This window comes from Cornus florida, unplaced genomic scaffold, assembly GCF_030987335.1.
Source record: "Cornus florida cultivar Cherokee Brave unplaced genomic scaffold, ASM3098733v1 CherokeeBrave_3.0.0_Hap2_Chr06, whole genome shotgun sequence".
NCBI lineage: Eukaryota > Viridiplantae > Streptophyta > Magnoliopsida > Cornales > Cornaceae > Cornus > Cornus florida.
This window is the reverse complement of record NW_026775576.1, coordinates 72005256-72022058: the sequence shown is the minus strand read 5'-3', so window position 1 is coordinate 72022058 and position 16803 is coordinate 72005256. Positions and strand designations below refer to the sequence as shown.

At 33.4% G+C, this 16803-nt stretch overlaps 1 protein-coding gene across 4 annotated transcripts; it reads right to left on the bottom strand.

Moving 5' to 3' along the window:
* Nucleotides 1-7342: 7342 nt before the first annotated feature.
* Nucleotides 7343-15927, bottom strand: LOC132311998 (uncharacterized). 4 transcript variants are annotated; one of them, XM_059810200.1, is made up of 12 exons: nt 15808-15913; nt 14727-14777; nt 13993-14112; nt 13693-13753; nt 11422-11492; nt 10392-10456; nt 10037-10081; nt 9854-9934; nt 9543-9610; nt 8773-8821; nt 8203-8363; nt 7343-7903 (listed from the first exon to the last, which is right to left on the bottom strand). In XM_059810200.1, the coding sequence occupies exons 3-12, from the start codon at nt 14099-14101 to the stop codon at nt 7837-7839; spliced, it is 777 nt and encodes a 258-aa protein (XP_059666183.1). In that variant the 5' UTR covers nt 14102-14112; nt 14727-14777; nt 15808-15913; the 3' UTR covers nt 7343-7836. The 4 variants fall into 4 exon arrangements, with proteins under 4 accessions (XP_059666183.1, XP_059666182.1, XP_059666184.1 ...); XM_059810199.1 differs by lacking the exon at nt 14727-14777 and having other exon boundaries at nt 15808-15927; XM_059810201.1 differs by lacking the exons at nt 14727-14777; nt 15808-15913 and having other exon boundaries at nt 13662-13753.
* Between the last annotated feature and the right edge of the window lie 876 nt (nt 15928-16803).

Here is a 16803-nt window from a genome sequence, read left to right as displayed (position 1 = left end):
CTAATCAATGTAAATTATTTGTTGCTTACTTTAATATGCAAAACAATGAATAGTTCACATGTTTATTTATTTAAGACACCCCAAGAATGGGAAAGGATGCAGGACACCAAAGATGAAACTCATTATCCACTTATTCCACGTCTATTTTGATCAGAACAAGAGAATGAAGCTTGGCACTACACAAATAATCACAAAAATTCATAATTAGAAGCACTAGAGTACAAAAAAATGGATTTCGTGAATACCATCCAAATTCTACCTAAGTGAATCCCTATACCCCCAGTTCACCATGTTGAACTCACTATCCTGCAAGGCTGCAACAGGCCCAATGCAGGTGCTATTACAACAAAAGTGCACGCTTGGCCACGGCGAGTGTTGTTTAAAAAAGTGTTTCTCTAAGTCACTGACTAAGAAGATTAAGTTGACTAAATCACCTCTGCCTTTAAGGAATTTTTTCTTGGTGCACCATAAATGCTAACTAGTTAAAAATTAAAATCTGGTTCTATCCGCTCTTTAGCTTCTTGTTTATCACTGTGCATAAACATTTATTGTTACAGAAGTTGAACAATATGTTAGGATATATGTGGAATACAAAATTTTAACGAGGTTAAAGGGGTCTTCTCGTACAGTCCACTAAGTATTTAACTTTGGTCTATTGTTCTACAGCTAAAGGTCTTACTTTATCTTCTATGGCGTCATTTACTGCAAAAGTGCAGTGTTGCACAGTAGCATCAATTGGTGTAGAGTTCCCCATACAGTAATGAGCAAAATCATTTAATACTGATAAGCAGCCACAAGCATCAGGACTACAATAAATTACAAATAATAATTTCATATGATTATAGTTTACATTCGTATTATGTCTTCTAATTCACCAGGAACACATTTTTAATACCTACTGCATTCAGTTAATTTATGTAGATTTTCAACATAATCAACTGTTTCAGCAAGTTATTGCCATTTCCCAACTTCTTCATTCTCAGTGAAGATATTGACATTAGTAGATACATCTATAACACTTAATTTAGAATCCACAACCTTTAATTCATAAAGGACAATAAGAACCTCAATCTTAACCATTTAAAAAACATCTTCCACACATGTTCATAGACTCAAACATAATTTTAGGTAAAAGCAAAAGGTTGATATTTTGCTTCCAAATAAATGTTAGAATCAAATTGTGTCAAAACAAAAGCAGAATCAAAACTAATGAATGTCTTCTCTGTGCAGTGTATCTCCAAATTGGACAATTAGTAATTTTTTTAGGCTCTTTCCCTCACACTGTCTTGTTTAACTTAACTAGATCTAAAAAGGACATATTATGTTCCCAGCCTGAAAGGTACAAAGAGAATTCAAATCCTTTTGAGGAAATTATATGTATACTACACGGACCAAACAGACCAAAGAAGAATCAATATGAGAACATGGCCAAAAGAGAATAATAATATACTCCCTCCGTCCCAAAATAAGTGTCCACCTTTCCATTTTATCCGTCCCAAAATAAGTGTCCCATTTGAAAAGTCAATGTATTATTTTTTGTAATATTACCAATTTAATCTTCTTGCATTGAACCTATAAAAAGTAAACCATCACATCACTGTGGACTCACTAAGAGTAAATTTGATAATTCATTCACTACTAATACAATAAAAAAATAATAAAAATCATTCTCTTAAAAAGTTAAATTCCCAAAAAGGGATACTTATTTTGGGACGGAGGAAATAATATATAAACTTAAGTGTAAAGATACAAAAATCAATTGCATAAACACAAATTTTATAAGATACAATATATATATATATATATATAACCAACTTAAAAGCTTTAGTGCATAAGATACGAAAGCAAGACATGACAGATAACGAGTAAAGGTCATTACCATAAAACATGTTGCAGGCATTCTTACGAAGCTTGTAGTAAAGGCACCGAAATGAGTCCTCCCATGCCAGTTGTCGTTTGCTCAAGAAATCCATTTGCGCTAAATAAATAGGACATTGTTGGTTGTAAAAATGAGGAGGAAGTAAAAAGGCTTTGACATTGTCAAATGTCATAATTTTGGTTTACATACCTCCCTCTGCTGCAGATAAAGTTAGAGCGGATATGACAGAAGATGGTAGAGAAGATTGCGGGTAAACCCATGAATATAAAGCCGTTGAATTATGTGATTGGGAAGTGGAAGTGAGTTCTGATGAGCAGCAAATATTTTGACCCCCAGAACAACCAAACTGAGACATTAACTGGTCCATTCCAAGAGTATCAGACATCAGTAGTCTGTGAAACCTACACAATTGGAAACAAATACAATTGTCAACTTACGGTAACACCCCCAACAGAGTAAAACTGAGAGTCAAGAAACCAACTAACAATTAGCACTCTAACTAGAAATAAATAAATATGGGGCTGGCATTTTGGCAATAATAGTCAAGAGAACTACTAAAAAATTAACAGCAAAAAAAAAAAAAAAAAGAAATGTTAGGGGTCGTTGCTTAAAAAAAGGCTGCCATACTTTGTTCAATGACGGGTATAAGGAAACAGTTTCAAGTTTGAGAGCAATCACTTTGTACAAAATAATGCTAAAGGTTATGTATGCTCCAATCTTCTCCTCCCACAACAGCACTGGATAAAGGCATTTTTTAACAGCAAAAAGGGGAAATCAATTCACAAGCAATCAAAGGCAAAATTAGTGTCATGATGTATTAGTAAATGTATACTTTAGGATATTTGATATATGTGAGAAATTGGTACTCGATTGTTTCATTACCCTTCATATTATAAAGTTGCTGCTTTTGGTTAATGTTTCTAAATTCTAAGAGTCCTCGTATCCTACTTTAAGATGGGTTAAGAGTGTTTTTCTTGGCTGGACTCCAAGCCTATTACTTGTATAGAAACATTCTACTTCTCTCGGGTTGAGTCTAAACCGACAACTTTTGAACTGATTTTAGCCCTAGAAACAAAGGAACCAAGGCTGTCCTGTTTTAGTTTTTTTCCTTTTCTTTTTCTTTTTCTTCCCTCAATAAGCTTATTTTATTGATAAATCAATAGTGTACAATGTTACAAACAAGGGTATACCCTTGGAGAAAACAAAGCCACAAGGCTAGACAAACAACTCAGCAAAACAGCAAGAAAAACAAAGAACTCTAACAAAGTCAACAAGGTGAGAATCAGTGAGGTCAATGATTTCCCACCAAATAAGCCTAGCTAAGTCAGCTGCAGTCATTGATTTGCACTGATGTAACCTCAAATTTCTCTCAGTCCAGATGTGCCAAAGGACTGAAGAGAAAATGAGCTTCTGGTCAAAAAGCTGTGAAACAAACCAGTTTGCAAGCTGTAGAAGGCTAAGACAATGAGGGATGGACCATGATAAAAGCTCAGCAAACCAGTCTCAAATAGACTTTGCAAAGGGGCATGTGACAAAAAGATAATCTAGATCATCAGAAAACTTCTAACAGTTATGGCAAATAGACACCAGGTGAATACCTTTTCTTTTCAAATTTCAAAACACACTGTCCTGCTTAGTTGTTATTAAACTAATATGACCCTACACTTCTCGTGCATAGAGTATATTCAACTAAGTTCTGAAGTGATTGTTTATATAACTACTTTGGTTGTTCTTTGTATCAACATCATGAGGATTTCCAATAACAAAGTTTTAGCATGTTTGAATTTTTTAAAAAGACTGCAGAGTAACTAAAAATGGGCCGTTAATAGGCTAATAGAGTCTAGAACCTATAAATGAGAATCTAAGTCACTGCAGGAATATCAGTATGTAAGAAAGCAGCCATTCAAATCACCACATCCTTTTAAACATAGTAACTTTCTCAGAAGTTCTTAAGCTATCGGTTTAAGCTACACATTTAAGGTGCATCAATAAAATCTGGCACGGTACCAAGATCATGCAATACTGTGGCCCATCGGCTAAGTAAACACGTTTTGAAAGAGAGAGTTTCCATTTTTTTTTTTTTGATAAGTAAAGAGAGAGTTTCCAATTTAGATTGGAATTTATGGCCGAAATGGCTCATATGCTGTGCATCTTGATTGTATCTCTTCTTCTTTTGGTTAATCTAACTTTCCCTGTTTGGGAAAAAAATAAAAGAAAATCTAGCACAAGCACATGAGTTGAAATTGAGATATGCATTGTTAAGAATCAATAGATGGCAAAATTTCTCTAATCATGGCAGCATATTTAAAGAATAAGGAAACAATAAGATATATACCAGTAACCTCACCAATTCATTGAGGAAGAGGACACCACCCGCATGGTAGTTTTCAATGTAAAATCCAATGGAGTCCTTCTCCCGGTAATATGGAATTCAGAGCAAAAATTTACTGATGTTAAATCACCACTTCTTTCAGAAGAATCAGCATGTAGTGTGGTAACCTTAGGAGGTTCATGCGCAAGTAGTCCTTTAAAAGCATTATCCTATAAATAATAATGATTAAAAAGAAAAAACAAAAAGTAGTTTCTCTTTTAGAAGATATATATTTAGTGTAATCATAATATGAAGATGCCAACAGGGGAAAAAAAGTACCAAATCAACAGTGCCCAGGCCAGGTAACTTTTCACACCCCAATGATAGCTCTTTAGGACCACAAAACTTTTTTTCAGTACACTTGTCAGTTGATTTAAAAGCTTGAGCTGTACCATCTTTTGCAACCACCGTTGAAGCAAAAGAATCCTCTGGACTGCAAGAAAAATGCGCAAAAAAAATCAACAATGAAAAGGTAGCCTATTAATTATACACAAGAAAGTCCTGCAAAGACATACCAGGAAATTTGTTGTTGAATTTTTGCAGCCAAATCTAAAGGAGAGGAGATATTCTTCATGCCAATGTTCTGCTCAACAAGAACGTTTTTCTGCTGCTGATAAAGTATTTATTAGATACAATGAGAGTAACTGACAAATGATAGCATTTTCAGGTCACATTCAAAAATTCAAGCTAACTAAAACAGATATGTTAACAAGATACACTAGATAAACTAGAGTATGAATTACATTTAAAACTAAAGTAATGACCTTATCGTCTTCTTTTCTAGAAAGTATCCTGAGCCTAATGCTGTTTTTTCTCACAGGGAATACTTCATCGACATGGGTGTCTATGTATCTTGGAATCCTCGATAAATCTGGTTTCTTCATCCCACTAATTGCCTCACTATTATTTCTAAAATATATATAGGAAATTTGTTAATGAATTATATTCTGAAGTAACCAAGAGAATTAAAAAAAAAAAAAGGCAGCAAAGCTTACTTCAAAGGACCAGTCAAAGAAGCTCGAGATTCATCTACAAGCTCCACAACTTTCCTTCGCTTTAATTGCTCTCCCTGTCATAGGCACACAATTATATAAGAGCCTTTTCCCCATTATGGTGTGTATCCAAATAATTGGAAGCTTTTTATAAGCTAAATTGAATAGAGATGCATTTCTTTTTTCTTCTTAACCTCAAATTTTGAAGTTAAATTCAGTTAAACTATATAAAACAGTTTCACAATACATTAGAAGCGAGAAAATGCAGTATGCACAACATTCAGTGACAGGATGTCACACATGAACGTGTGGATGCCATCAGACAGGCATTTTGCTTGATATGCCAGGTTACATTTTTCAAAAAATTCTAAAGATTTGATCTTAATATGATGGAAGCGTGTATATTTCAGTATGCAAGTAAAATGTAACAAAGAAGATGTAAAAAAAAATAAGTAAATAAAATGGTGTGTCGGAAAATTGGGATTAAATGAGAAACTAAAATCTTGTGAGGGCAGCAGGGCAATAAGGATGTGCAGTCTTCTGATTCATTTACCACTCCAATCCATTAACAACAAGTCATGCATGTACATTACCTTAACGAAAAATTCAATGACAGCCCATTTTCAGATGATAAACAAGGGACCATGATTTATTACCAAGAAATAATTAATAATTTAAGAAGATGAAAGCAAATTAGCTATCAAGTTCAGATAGATTCATTCCATTCCATTTTTAGCACTTATAATTCACGATAAGCAATATATCAGACTGGAAGGACCACCATAAGATAAAACAGAATAAAGTCATGAGTTAGGAAACTTACCCTCAACTCCGAAGGTGTTTTTCTTCTAGCTGCAGTGGTGACATTTAAAGCACCCCCACCAAAATGAAGAGGATTGGTAGATGATGGACCCGGAACAGCAACCTTCGCCATGCTAGGGGTGTGTGTGTGAGAGAGACTCAAAACAACGAACTCCTTATACAATCGACACTCTCTGTAAGCATTCGGTTATAGAACAATGGTGGATTTATTCAAAATAATATAAACGACTCCATAAAACAAACTACAGAGAGAAGAAGATTGAGAATACTTTATTGTTCTTGACAGATGGAACCACTTTCAGTCTCAATTTGGGAACTGGATTTCAAATTAGACATAGAAAACGATTTACAAAAGCAATTCAAGAGATCAACAATTTTCAAAAACCGATTCATACCTATACAATATAGAAACTCCGAGAAACGAGGATAAGAAACCCTAGAAGGTCATGTATGGACTTATATGTGAATCGACATTATGTTATCTGAATCTATTTGCCCTAATAGAGATGTTTAGGGCAAATCTGTGTGTATCTGTGTGTGGGAAGAGTGCACTTGGTTTCGTTTGAAATGATTTTGTTTCCCTCGCTGAGCCTGACGCCGTACACAAGACGTTAACGTCCGTTTATTTATCAACCCATGGAAGGGTGTGTTTGGTACGTTTCAACAAAAGCTTAAATAGTTTTTTTGATATAAAAGAATGAAAAAATATGCAAAAAATATAAAAAATAATATTTCTCAATTTATTTTTATTATTTTCTCCACAGCAAAATCTTCCCAAAAATTTTTCCCACCCATTCTTTGAAAAACTTCATTTTTATATGTATAAAAAAAGCAACCAAAGATCGAGGATTCAAGTCCCCATATGGATACTGGGGTTGTGCACATATAATTATTATTTTTATAAAAGAACAATGATAATAAGTCAATGTTATTGTTAACAATGATTTCTTACTCAAGTGGTATAACCTTCTTATCTTATTATCAGAATTCGAGTATGGTGTGGGAAAATAAAAAAGTGTGATTTTTGTCGAGGTAAAAAATAATTTAAAAAAAAAAATTCATAAAATCATTGCTAGCTTGAAGGGAAACGAAAGCCATTTTTCTCACAGTGATTTTTTTTTTTGGTAAAAGCTATATAAATTTTTTAATAAAGCAAACATATAGGAAATCTCAAGTTTCTAGAAAAACATATTGTGTTCGAGCTTAAAGAAAAAGAGTACAAGTCTACAAATCCAGAAGATCCAAATGATTCTCAAGGCCAGAGAGGAGACAACCATCAGACTAAGCCCCCTGGGGAAGTTCATGCAATTATATATTGATTGCGACTAAAAATCATTAATGCTTTGATCCAATAAAAATGTCAAGGAAGCAACTATCTAACGTTTGAAACTGTCTACATTAATTCTCTAACGCAGACAAAATTTTGTCACAAAACTCAAAATCATTTACTTGCTGCCATAGACATTCTACTACCATCTGCAAAAGCTACCGGAGACCGAGTGTGGTAGCAGCACCCAAGTAACCAAGGGCGCTGGTGGTGCTTGCAAGTTTATCTGATCTGATCTTTATACCAGTAAGCTGATCAATCCCGGTGTCAGTTCACGTAGGTTGATTTAAATTTCCCGGATATATGCAAGTAGATGAAGGCCCAAGCAAATTGAAGTGGCATGGTATCCCTAGAGGAAAACAGATTTTAACCAGAAACACCGGCCAGGGCAGACAGCATAAAGTTGCAATTGCTTCAGCTTTGTCCAAAACTCAACATACGCCTCCTAGTTGATCTTCCTTAGCGTGTTCACATAAGTGTAACTGGAAAATGATACAAAAAGCTTACGAAACCTGCACAATAGAAATCAACATCAGTTAAAATAAAAGCAAAATAACCGGTACCATGTATAAGCTCCGGGTGTGTCTCATTTAAGAGGTGGCCTCTAGAACTACAGCATGGGCCTAGCATGATTGACTCAAAAGAGAAGGAAAAAACACACGCACATATACACACATAATACAGCAGGTATCAAAAAAAATAAAAAGTTTATATATTGGCTCAAAGGAATCTTGTTCATATCTCACAGCAAAAAGAAAAAGAAAAGGAAAAGACATTTCCATTCGTTTTTTGAGTAATGAGAAATGCATACCAAACCCATTGGCTCATGTGTTGTGCCATTGCAGCATAACTTTTTTGGGGATGTTTGTTTAGCAAGCAATGCATCTGTCCACTTGAATAATACATGGCATACACGAAGGAAAACCAGATGTCAACAGGTCCACTATACTTCCGTAATATATTAGTACTGACCTGAGAATAATGGATACAAAAAATCAAAAATTGAGTAGTAGGAAGCAAAAAAAATGTCAAACTATGATGAAGAAGGAAGTATTTTAAGCCCAGAAAATAAAATTTTCAGAAGATTCTTCATTTGTTGTTTGGAAACTGACTATCACGATACATGAATATTATAATTAACTTATCACCGTATCTGTCGAAGATATTAACAAGGAAGACATGTCATATAGAAATTTAGGGTAGGTAAACAAGGAAAAAATACTCTTGATTCTGAAGACAAATAACCATAAGAAAAATATGAACGAGAAAGATCAATTCGATCAGTAACTTCAGATTATTATTTTTTTCAGTGACATGCAACAGAAGAGTAATTAAACTCCAGCACAAGACAAGTATAAGAGAGGAGGAAAAGAAAACCCACAAGTTCCCAGGCTTCAATATTCCTTTGCAATGTATCATGTAGTAGCTTGCTACAAAGGAGGAAAAAAAGATCAAATTCATAACATGGCATAGCATTTTAAATGCCTACTAACCTGGCGATAGCAATAGATCTAGAAATGGTACGCTCACTAGAAATGGATCTAGAAACTCGTATTGGTAGAAGTAAAATAGTAGATGGTAATAGATCTAGAAACCCCTATTGGAAACAGTACACATACTTGAAAGATAAAACATAATACTCGTAGTTAGCCTTCAGCAACAATATAGATAAAAACCATTAATGGAAGTTCAGCACTCATTTCACACACACCAGTGTCAGTCATGTCATGCTTGATAGAGGTAATTTGCCCTTGCCCCTGCACCCCTCCCCCCCTTCTTGCATTTGTGGAGTTAGTTAAACGATTTTTTTCGAATAGAAGAATGAGAGAGATGTTAAAAAGAAGATGCAATACCCTCTCAAACAAGATCAGCAATGGCTGAAAGAAAAATCAACCAACCTAGCTATAAAAGAAAGGAATACCCCATTCATCAATTACATGAACCGCAATTTCATTTATAGAGAGAAATTGATCTACAGACATCTGAACTACTGATGAGTCATGACCACCCACAGGGGCACTTCACTTATGCTAAAAAGTCGAAAAAACATATATTTTGGTTTTAGTTTCCATCTTGTTGGAAGAGAATCCTATAACTTTTTTGAACAAAAGAAATTGATCCAATGAACCAAAAATACTGAAATAAACTTACCTTACTCCACGATTTACATCCTGATGATTACAATGACCCGAGACACCATAGTTGTCAAAAGTAATTATCTGTAAGCACCATATATAAAAGGATTTAGGAAAGGGGAAATAATTTCAAGAAAAAGATAGCAAAGGTTTTGTGAGATGTTGTAAAGCACCGAAACTGAAGCTGGTTGCTACAACATGAACTACGAAAATTTCCATTTTTTAATCACATGCAAGTACACAAGTATACAAGACATCCTAAAAAGCCACCTAAACCAACAAACTATGGAAAACAAATCTTAGATTATTGATGGAACCAGATCTTACCACATCAATGACATGAGTAGAAATTTCCTTCTCAATAATCTTTGCAAGTAAATTACAGTCCCACACTTTGCCAAAACCATCCTAGGAAAGACATTCAAATTACATCCAAACTTCTGTCTCAATATTGTATTTCAAAGAAAACTAAGATGTGCCGGATTTTCTAGAGACTTTTAACAAAGGAACCTGCAAATCTGGATGATCCAGTATCTTCACTTGTTGGAGTGGAACCTGCATGTAGATTTAAATGTCATAAAATTAAAAACCAAGGAGCTGAGATAAAATCCTTTCTAGGGTTTCCAGTTTACAACAAACCAAGTTTAAAGGATGATTAGCGCCAATTTTATTGTACTTTGTAGAACTGGAGGAGAGGAAATATTAAAAAAGTAGTAAGAATACAGAACAAAACTAGCCTGATACTTATATATATATATATATATATATTGGATTTTGAGCCACCAGCACTACACCAGAAATGAGCCACCAGCACTACACCAAGAAAATTCTAAATGCTTAATTTTCGTGTCAGATCGCACATCACCTTAAGAATTGCAGAAGCCTGATAAAGCTCTTCTTTTCTAATATTTCCCATGCCATCTGCATTACCTAAACAACACAAAATACTAAATAAAATGTAGGAGCATCCGTGAATTAATATTTTGAAGAAGTAAACATGTGACAGTTTTATGTGTTTAACCTTAAGTTTCTAGGAAAGATACTCTGCAAAGTAAATTTAAAATTATCTCACACTTGCTTTTTGTAAAGTTAATACAGAAATAATGCTTGAAAAGTTTTGATGGGAAACTCTTTCTCCTCCACTAAGAAAAAGATTGGCTAAATTATGGTGGGTTTAATACTAAAGCAAATCAATATCCATTGAAGGAGCAAATTACATCCCTATATAATTTATTCTGAGGTGCACACAGTCATTAATGTTCTCAATGAAATTGAAATCCCCAGCTCCTATTCTATAAGTGATCTCTTAACTATGAGAACAAGAATGGGTGAAACAAGGAGTTGAAAACCTTCCATCACTTGTAGGAGACGCATTGAACACATGATTACATAAAAGAATAAGGCAGAGAGAGAGAGGGAGGGGATAAAAGTTAAAAACTAATATAATAATAATTTGTCACTCAGTTGTGTTGCCTAAGAAAACTAATTTGATAAATCAAATCCCCTTCTTCAATTCTTGTTAAAAGGTATTGCATGCACTTATTACTGGGTCAGTGTATTGCTCCAGAAACAACGGCTGATGCCCCAAGCCTACAACAAATTGTAAGCATATATTATGAAAAGACAGAAGAATCCTCAAAAGACCAATGGATCCATCCAAATTGATTTTATCTCCCTCCCTCCCTCCCTTCCCTAATCTATTTCCTCTCTCCTCCTTTCCACTCTGCCTCCCTCCCCCACTATTTTCTCTCTCTCAATCAGAAAATCCACTTCTTTCTCCATTGTCCAAGCAAAAAAAGATAACGGTACAACCCAGCTTCCACTACTGCCTATGGAACCGTGTCCTATATCTTTTCTAGATGCTTGAGCTTTTCAAAAGAAAACCAGAGTATTACCAGTTGAAATGCACAATATGTGAATATTATGCCCCCTTGAAATAAGATAATTAATTGTTGGAGTAAAGAACCTGCATAACGCAATACAAGGTTTAAAAATGTAATATTTAACATAGCAAGAACATAAACATATCATTTAAAAGATTTAAAAACAAAAGATGGCGCTCCTTCTTTAAAAAACACCAAGCCCTGCTGTCAAATTTCATGGATATTTTACTAAATAATATTCACATAGTTGATGTTACAAAGTATGGTTGTTATTTAGTTAAAGTTGAAGAAGTTACGGTTTGTAGAAGTAGAGAAGAAGAGGAAGAAGAGGAGAGAAAGAGAGAGAAGAGTGTTCTGTGAAAGGTGAGTCAAAAGATTTAGGGTTTCCCCACACCTCTCACCTATAATAGATTAAGTAGACATAAAGACAATAGTGCCCTTGATAAATAAAAGAAATAACAACCACACTCTCTAACAGTTGACAAGTCAGCAATATAAATGTAATCAAGAGCAGAAATGATCTTTATAAATGTTGATAACTATTCATAAAAATATTTGGGACATGCTTTATTAAAAAAATTCAAAAAGGAGGTTGTGTATAATTATACAACCATAATAACATGACTTCTTATAAGTAATGGACACATAACCATGTCCTAACCATTAAATATATGTTTGGTGTTTGTGAGAACCATGCGAATCACTACACTACTTGATTCTGTTAACAACCACCTACTCTAAAAGCTTAAGTTGTTAGAGAGGGTGTAAGTTAGATATATACGCACCCTCACGTGTGGCCCTCTTCTGGTCCAACACTTGTTTTTGAATTTTTTAATTAGGGTGACGGTGAGGTTTGAACTCGAGACCTTTGGCTCTGATACCATGTTAACAACCACCTACTCTAAAAGCTTAAGCTGTTAAAGATGGTGTAACTTAGATATATAAATCCTTCAACAGATTCAAATGGTTCTCGCCAGCTTACACAAAGTTTTGTTTATACACTGTACTCTGTTTGTATTCGTCAGGGCCCATCTTGAATTCAACTAGACATTAATGTAAATGAACCATAACTATGCAGCCTTATTCCTAATAGATTGACTCTGTGGTGATATGGTGTTGCTGACTTGCTGGCGAGTTGGTCGTGACAAAAAAGACAAGTCTTGAGAGATTTGATAGAAAAAGATGAGAGAGATCATCATGCAGACCCCCTCATTTCAGGCATATCGGTCTTTTACATAATTAAAATTGACTACGCTATTGAACTAACAACTGGTTGTCTTATAATAAGCACTGCCTAAATGATATTTAAGACTGTAATGAAAACATTACCAATTTCAAATCCAACCTGAAAAGCAGGAATTTCATGATAATATTTATTCAAATAATAATAATAATAAATTAGTCTTTTTAAAAACATATTTTATTTAAAAAATGCAGTTGCATTTCATGTGCCCACCACAGATATTTGATAACCTACAACAATGGTTTAAGAGAAGATTTTAAGCTGCCTCTAATAACATTAATATATTAGTTAGAGTTAGCATACTCAAAGCAATCCTTTCGTACATGGGCACTTAGGGAAGCCAGCTATGATGCCCCAAGGCAAGGTAGAGTTAGTAAAGCATTGTACAGGCAAGTGGATTGTCAAGAGTGCCAAGCGTTGAACAACAGCTCTAATAATGTTAAAGGTTCTCTTTGAAATGTTTTAATAGCTTGAAGTAAACAAGGCCCCTTACCTTCAACAAGGGCCATTTTCATCCAGTATGTTCTTGCCAAACCAACTGAAATAGACCTCCATTTAAGTTGACCATTCTATAGGGTGTGTGAATTTTAAGCAACTTTAAATATATATATATATATATATATATATATATATATGATGATTTTGATAATATCCAGAGCTACTTTACATGATTTTTAACAAATGTCAACCACAAGCAGATTGCACTAGAAGTATTGATAATTGAATTTCTTAGTGTGATGATTACAATGATTGTACTAAACTGTATATTGTTTAATTTAGATATAAACCAATCTTAATTTCTGGTCAATTATGAATTATTCCTAGATTACTGGCCTTGTTTCACTCAGGTGGTTGCCTCATGCCATGGGCAATGTCAGGTCTGAGTGCCTTGATGGCACCTAGTCTTTAACTCTGCTGCTTCAGTTCATTGCGTGTAAATAAGTTGTAATCTAATTAGTATTATTTGCAATGAATAATAAGACTCAGAAAACCAGTAAAATGCAGTTACCAGACGGGAAAAAAAATTAGCACGGTCTTACATAGACTCATCATCAGGATGGGAAACAACCAGCAAGACATTTCTCTTATGAACAGAATCACCTGAATTTGATAGGAAATGGGTATTAAACCAGAGCAAAACAAAATCACATAAAACAATCCAAACGTGCGAAAAACATATAAGCTATGTTTCGGAGCACTAAATCGGTATCTTGGAATTGGAATTGGAATTAGAATTGGAGTTGGACGAAATTTAGTTCGAACTTTCAACTAAATTTCCTCTAGTTCCCATTACAAGCCACCGATTCGGTGCTCCAAACACAACAATATAAATCACTCGCCATTATTTAGGAACATAGCCTTGGACGGTGAACATGACGCTTGGAGAATTTTGCATAGAGACGCAACCCATAGTACAATCATTGAGACAATGACCACGAGCCACTCCATCTAGCATGTTCCTACAACAGATTAAAGAGCATTATGTTGTGATTTTAAAAAAATAATAATAAAAAAAAAATCAAATAAGCTGAAAAAAAATATATATATAAACAACAGATTTGAAGAGAATAGGGATCTTTTAGGCTTCATGTAGATGTATATGAATTTATATACATATAATTTCACTTTACTAATAATTTCATGTATCAAAGAAGAAAGAAAAACAAAACGAAAATTTCCTCTCTCAAGTTCTTCTCTTCAAAGTCTAATTTCTCTCACTATACCCTATATCAAAACCCTAGAACCAGAGACTGAATACAACAATATGGTAAGAGGCCATAAGATGCTAAGACTACCATAAGGATCAAAAATTCATTTCAAATATCTTATGGCCTCTCACCATATATTCTGCATCTTGATGAATTATGATGTGTGAAGGAATAAGGATCCCGGGGAAATGGGTTGATCTGCAAAGAGAGTGGATATGTCGACATATTTATATATAGATATATATCTCTGCACACACACATATAAAGATACAAGTGCAGATACATATATCTATACCTGAAGAGAGATATTTTTTATTCTATATATATCAGATAGAGTTCTAGAGAGAAATTGAGGGACAACCAACCTGAACACTCTTTCCACAGATGGGCCGCTGTTGTTTGCTCAATAGGATTAACTAATGAAAATGGTTAAAATAAGATTGATCTCTAATTAATTTTTCAAAAAGGATGAAAATTTATACAAAATTGTGGGACAAAAGTTAAATACACACACACACACACACAAATGTATCATTTTTATGGATTGTGTAATAATGGGTAATGAATCTAATGATCTCTTGCTCACTGGTGAATAAGAAATTCATCTGCAACATGCTTGGATGTAAAAAAGGTAATTACTAAAAAAAACATAGCAATCATATCCAACGGTCACTATACATGGAGTGGATGAATCATTTCTAGTGTAATCACTACTCGATGTTTATCTCTTAACTTAAGTTAAAAAACTTGTCGAATCCACTCCGAATTCGTCAATAGAAATTAAAATTACAGGTAAATTTAACTCTTGAAATATAATTGATTGGCTAAGTGGCATCACAAGTGAATCCCAATTAACATTTAAAATGTATAAAAATTCTTTGAAACTAATCAACTAACTCACCTGATTGCATAATCAAAATGGTTTTCATATATATATATATATATATATATATATATATATATGATTTACTGAAAGGATTATATTGCCAAAATCTAAAAAATAAAAATAAAAATATATTTATGTAATATATCAACCAAATATCTCTAAACATTAATCATAATGTTTTAAATATGTAGAAGCAATGTTGAGGCGATTTTTTTTCCTTCTTTTCCACCCAAGTGATACTATTTATCTTATCAACTTTTTAAGATTATGTATATGTGTATTGACGAAATTAAATATGTAAAATCACAACTCCTGAGGGCAAAGCAATTGAAGTATCTAATTTAATAATACTACTAGTATTCCACAATTATATGATCCATGAATGACTTTTCAATGTTCCTAATTGTTCCAAATATGCAAAACCTTTTTACAATGCAAATGTTGTTGACTCTGTTAAAAATGAATTATCTGAACTAATTTAAGAGAAGAAATAAAAAAAAATCTTAAGCTTACAAAAGGATATAGATATCATATTGAAGAATTTAATCGATTAAACTTACCAATAGAAACTGAAATCCTAAGCTTCACTTTCTCTCTCCGGACCAGGTTACTCTCTCTCTCTCTCTCTCTCCCCAATACGAGGAATGATTAAGAAGGCTTTTCTCTCTCTTCGAATGCGTTTGATGTAAACGAAGGAACGGAAAAGGTTGTTCGAATCGGGTATTTTAACCCATTCGTTAACCCGGATTGAAATAGGTATAATTGAAAGGGTATTTGCAGGATTTTCTAAAACTTAAGAGGTTTTTGTTGTTTGTTCAAAGAGTTTCTTGCAAAATATTACTCCTTTCGTTCCAAATTTAGTCTCATCTTTGATAATCGTAACTCACACAGTTTGTTAACAGTGCTTTTCTACGGTGGACTACCGAAAAGTCCTAATTTGTAACATTTTTAAATTTTTAAAGGAGTTATATATTCAATGCAAAAGAATGATGTTATTTGTTTAAAAAGTAAATCTTAGAAGTGTTTTATATACTTAACCGTATAAAATTATTCTAACCTTGAATACAATTTGACATTTCAAAACCAAGAAACATTTTTAAATTTTAATAAGTTTTAGGCTTTCAATAAAAAGCATATGAATTTAAATGGAAATTAAATCCAATTTATCAATTTCTTATCAAAATAATTGACAAGTATATTTTCAAAGCTCCATCGAGCTTTATTTTTTATTGTGTAAATTACACTAACATCTTTAAAAATTATTTTTTATTGCATAAAATGCATTAACACCTTTTAAAGTTTTGTCTTAGATTATAAATTTCTTAACTTAAGATTTTTGATTTATTTTTTGGTCAAAACAATAAGTGTTATATGTTAGATTAGGAGATGTAGAAAATCGAAGTTTAGCACTCTAAGATTTAAGGGGAAACACTATTTTATTGGGTTATCGAGGCAACTACAACACCATTAAAATTATATAAATATCAAGTAAATAACTTTAAAATTAGCTACATGCCCTTTAATTTGTAAAAAGACAACTTTAATACAATTTTTAA

What these genes read in the sequence shown, in the direction of transcription:
- LOC132311998 (XM_059810199.1), bottom strand. Translation starts at nt 14,101, where the DNA reads ATGGAGTGGCTCGTGGTCATTGTCTCAATGATTGTACTATGGGTTGCG. An exon ending in CTACTCATGTCATTGATGTG is followed by an intron (nt 9,611 to 9,853) that starts GTAAGATCTGGT and finishes TGGTGCTTACAG; the next exon opens with ATAATTACTTTTGACAACTA. An exon ending in GATGTAAATCGTGGAGTAAG is followed by an intron (nt 8,822 to 9,542) that starts GTAAGTTTATTT and finishes CCTCCTTTGTAG; the next exon opens with CAAGCTACTACATGATACAT.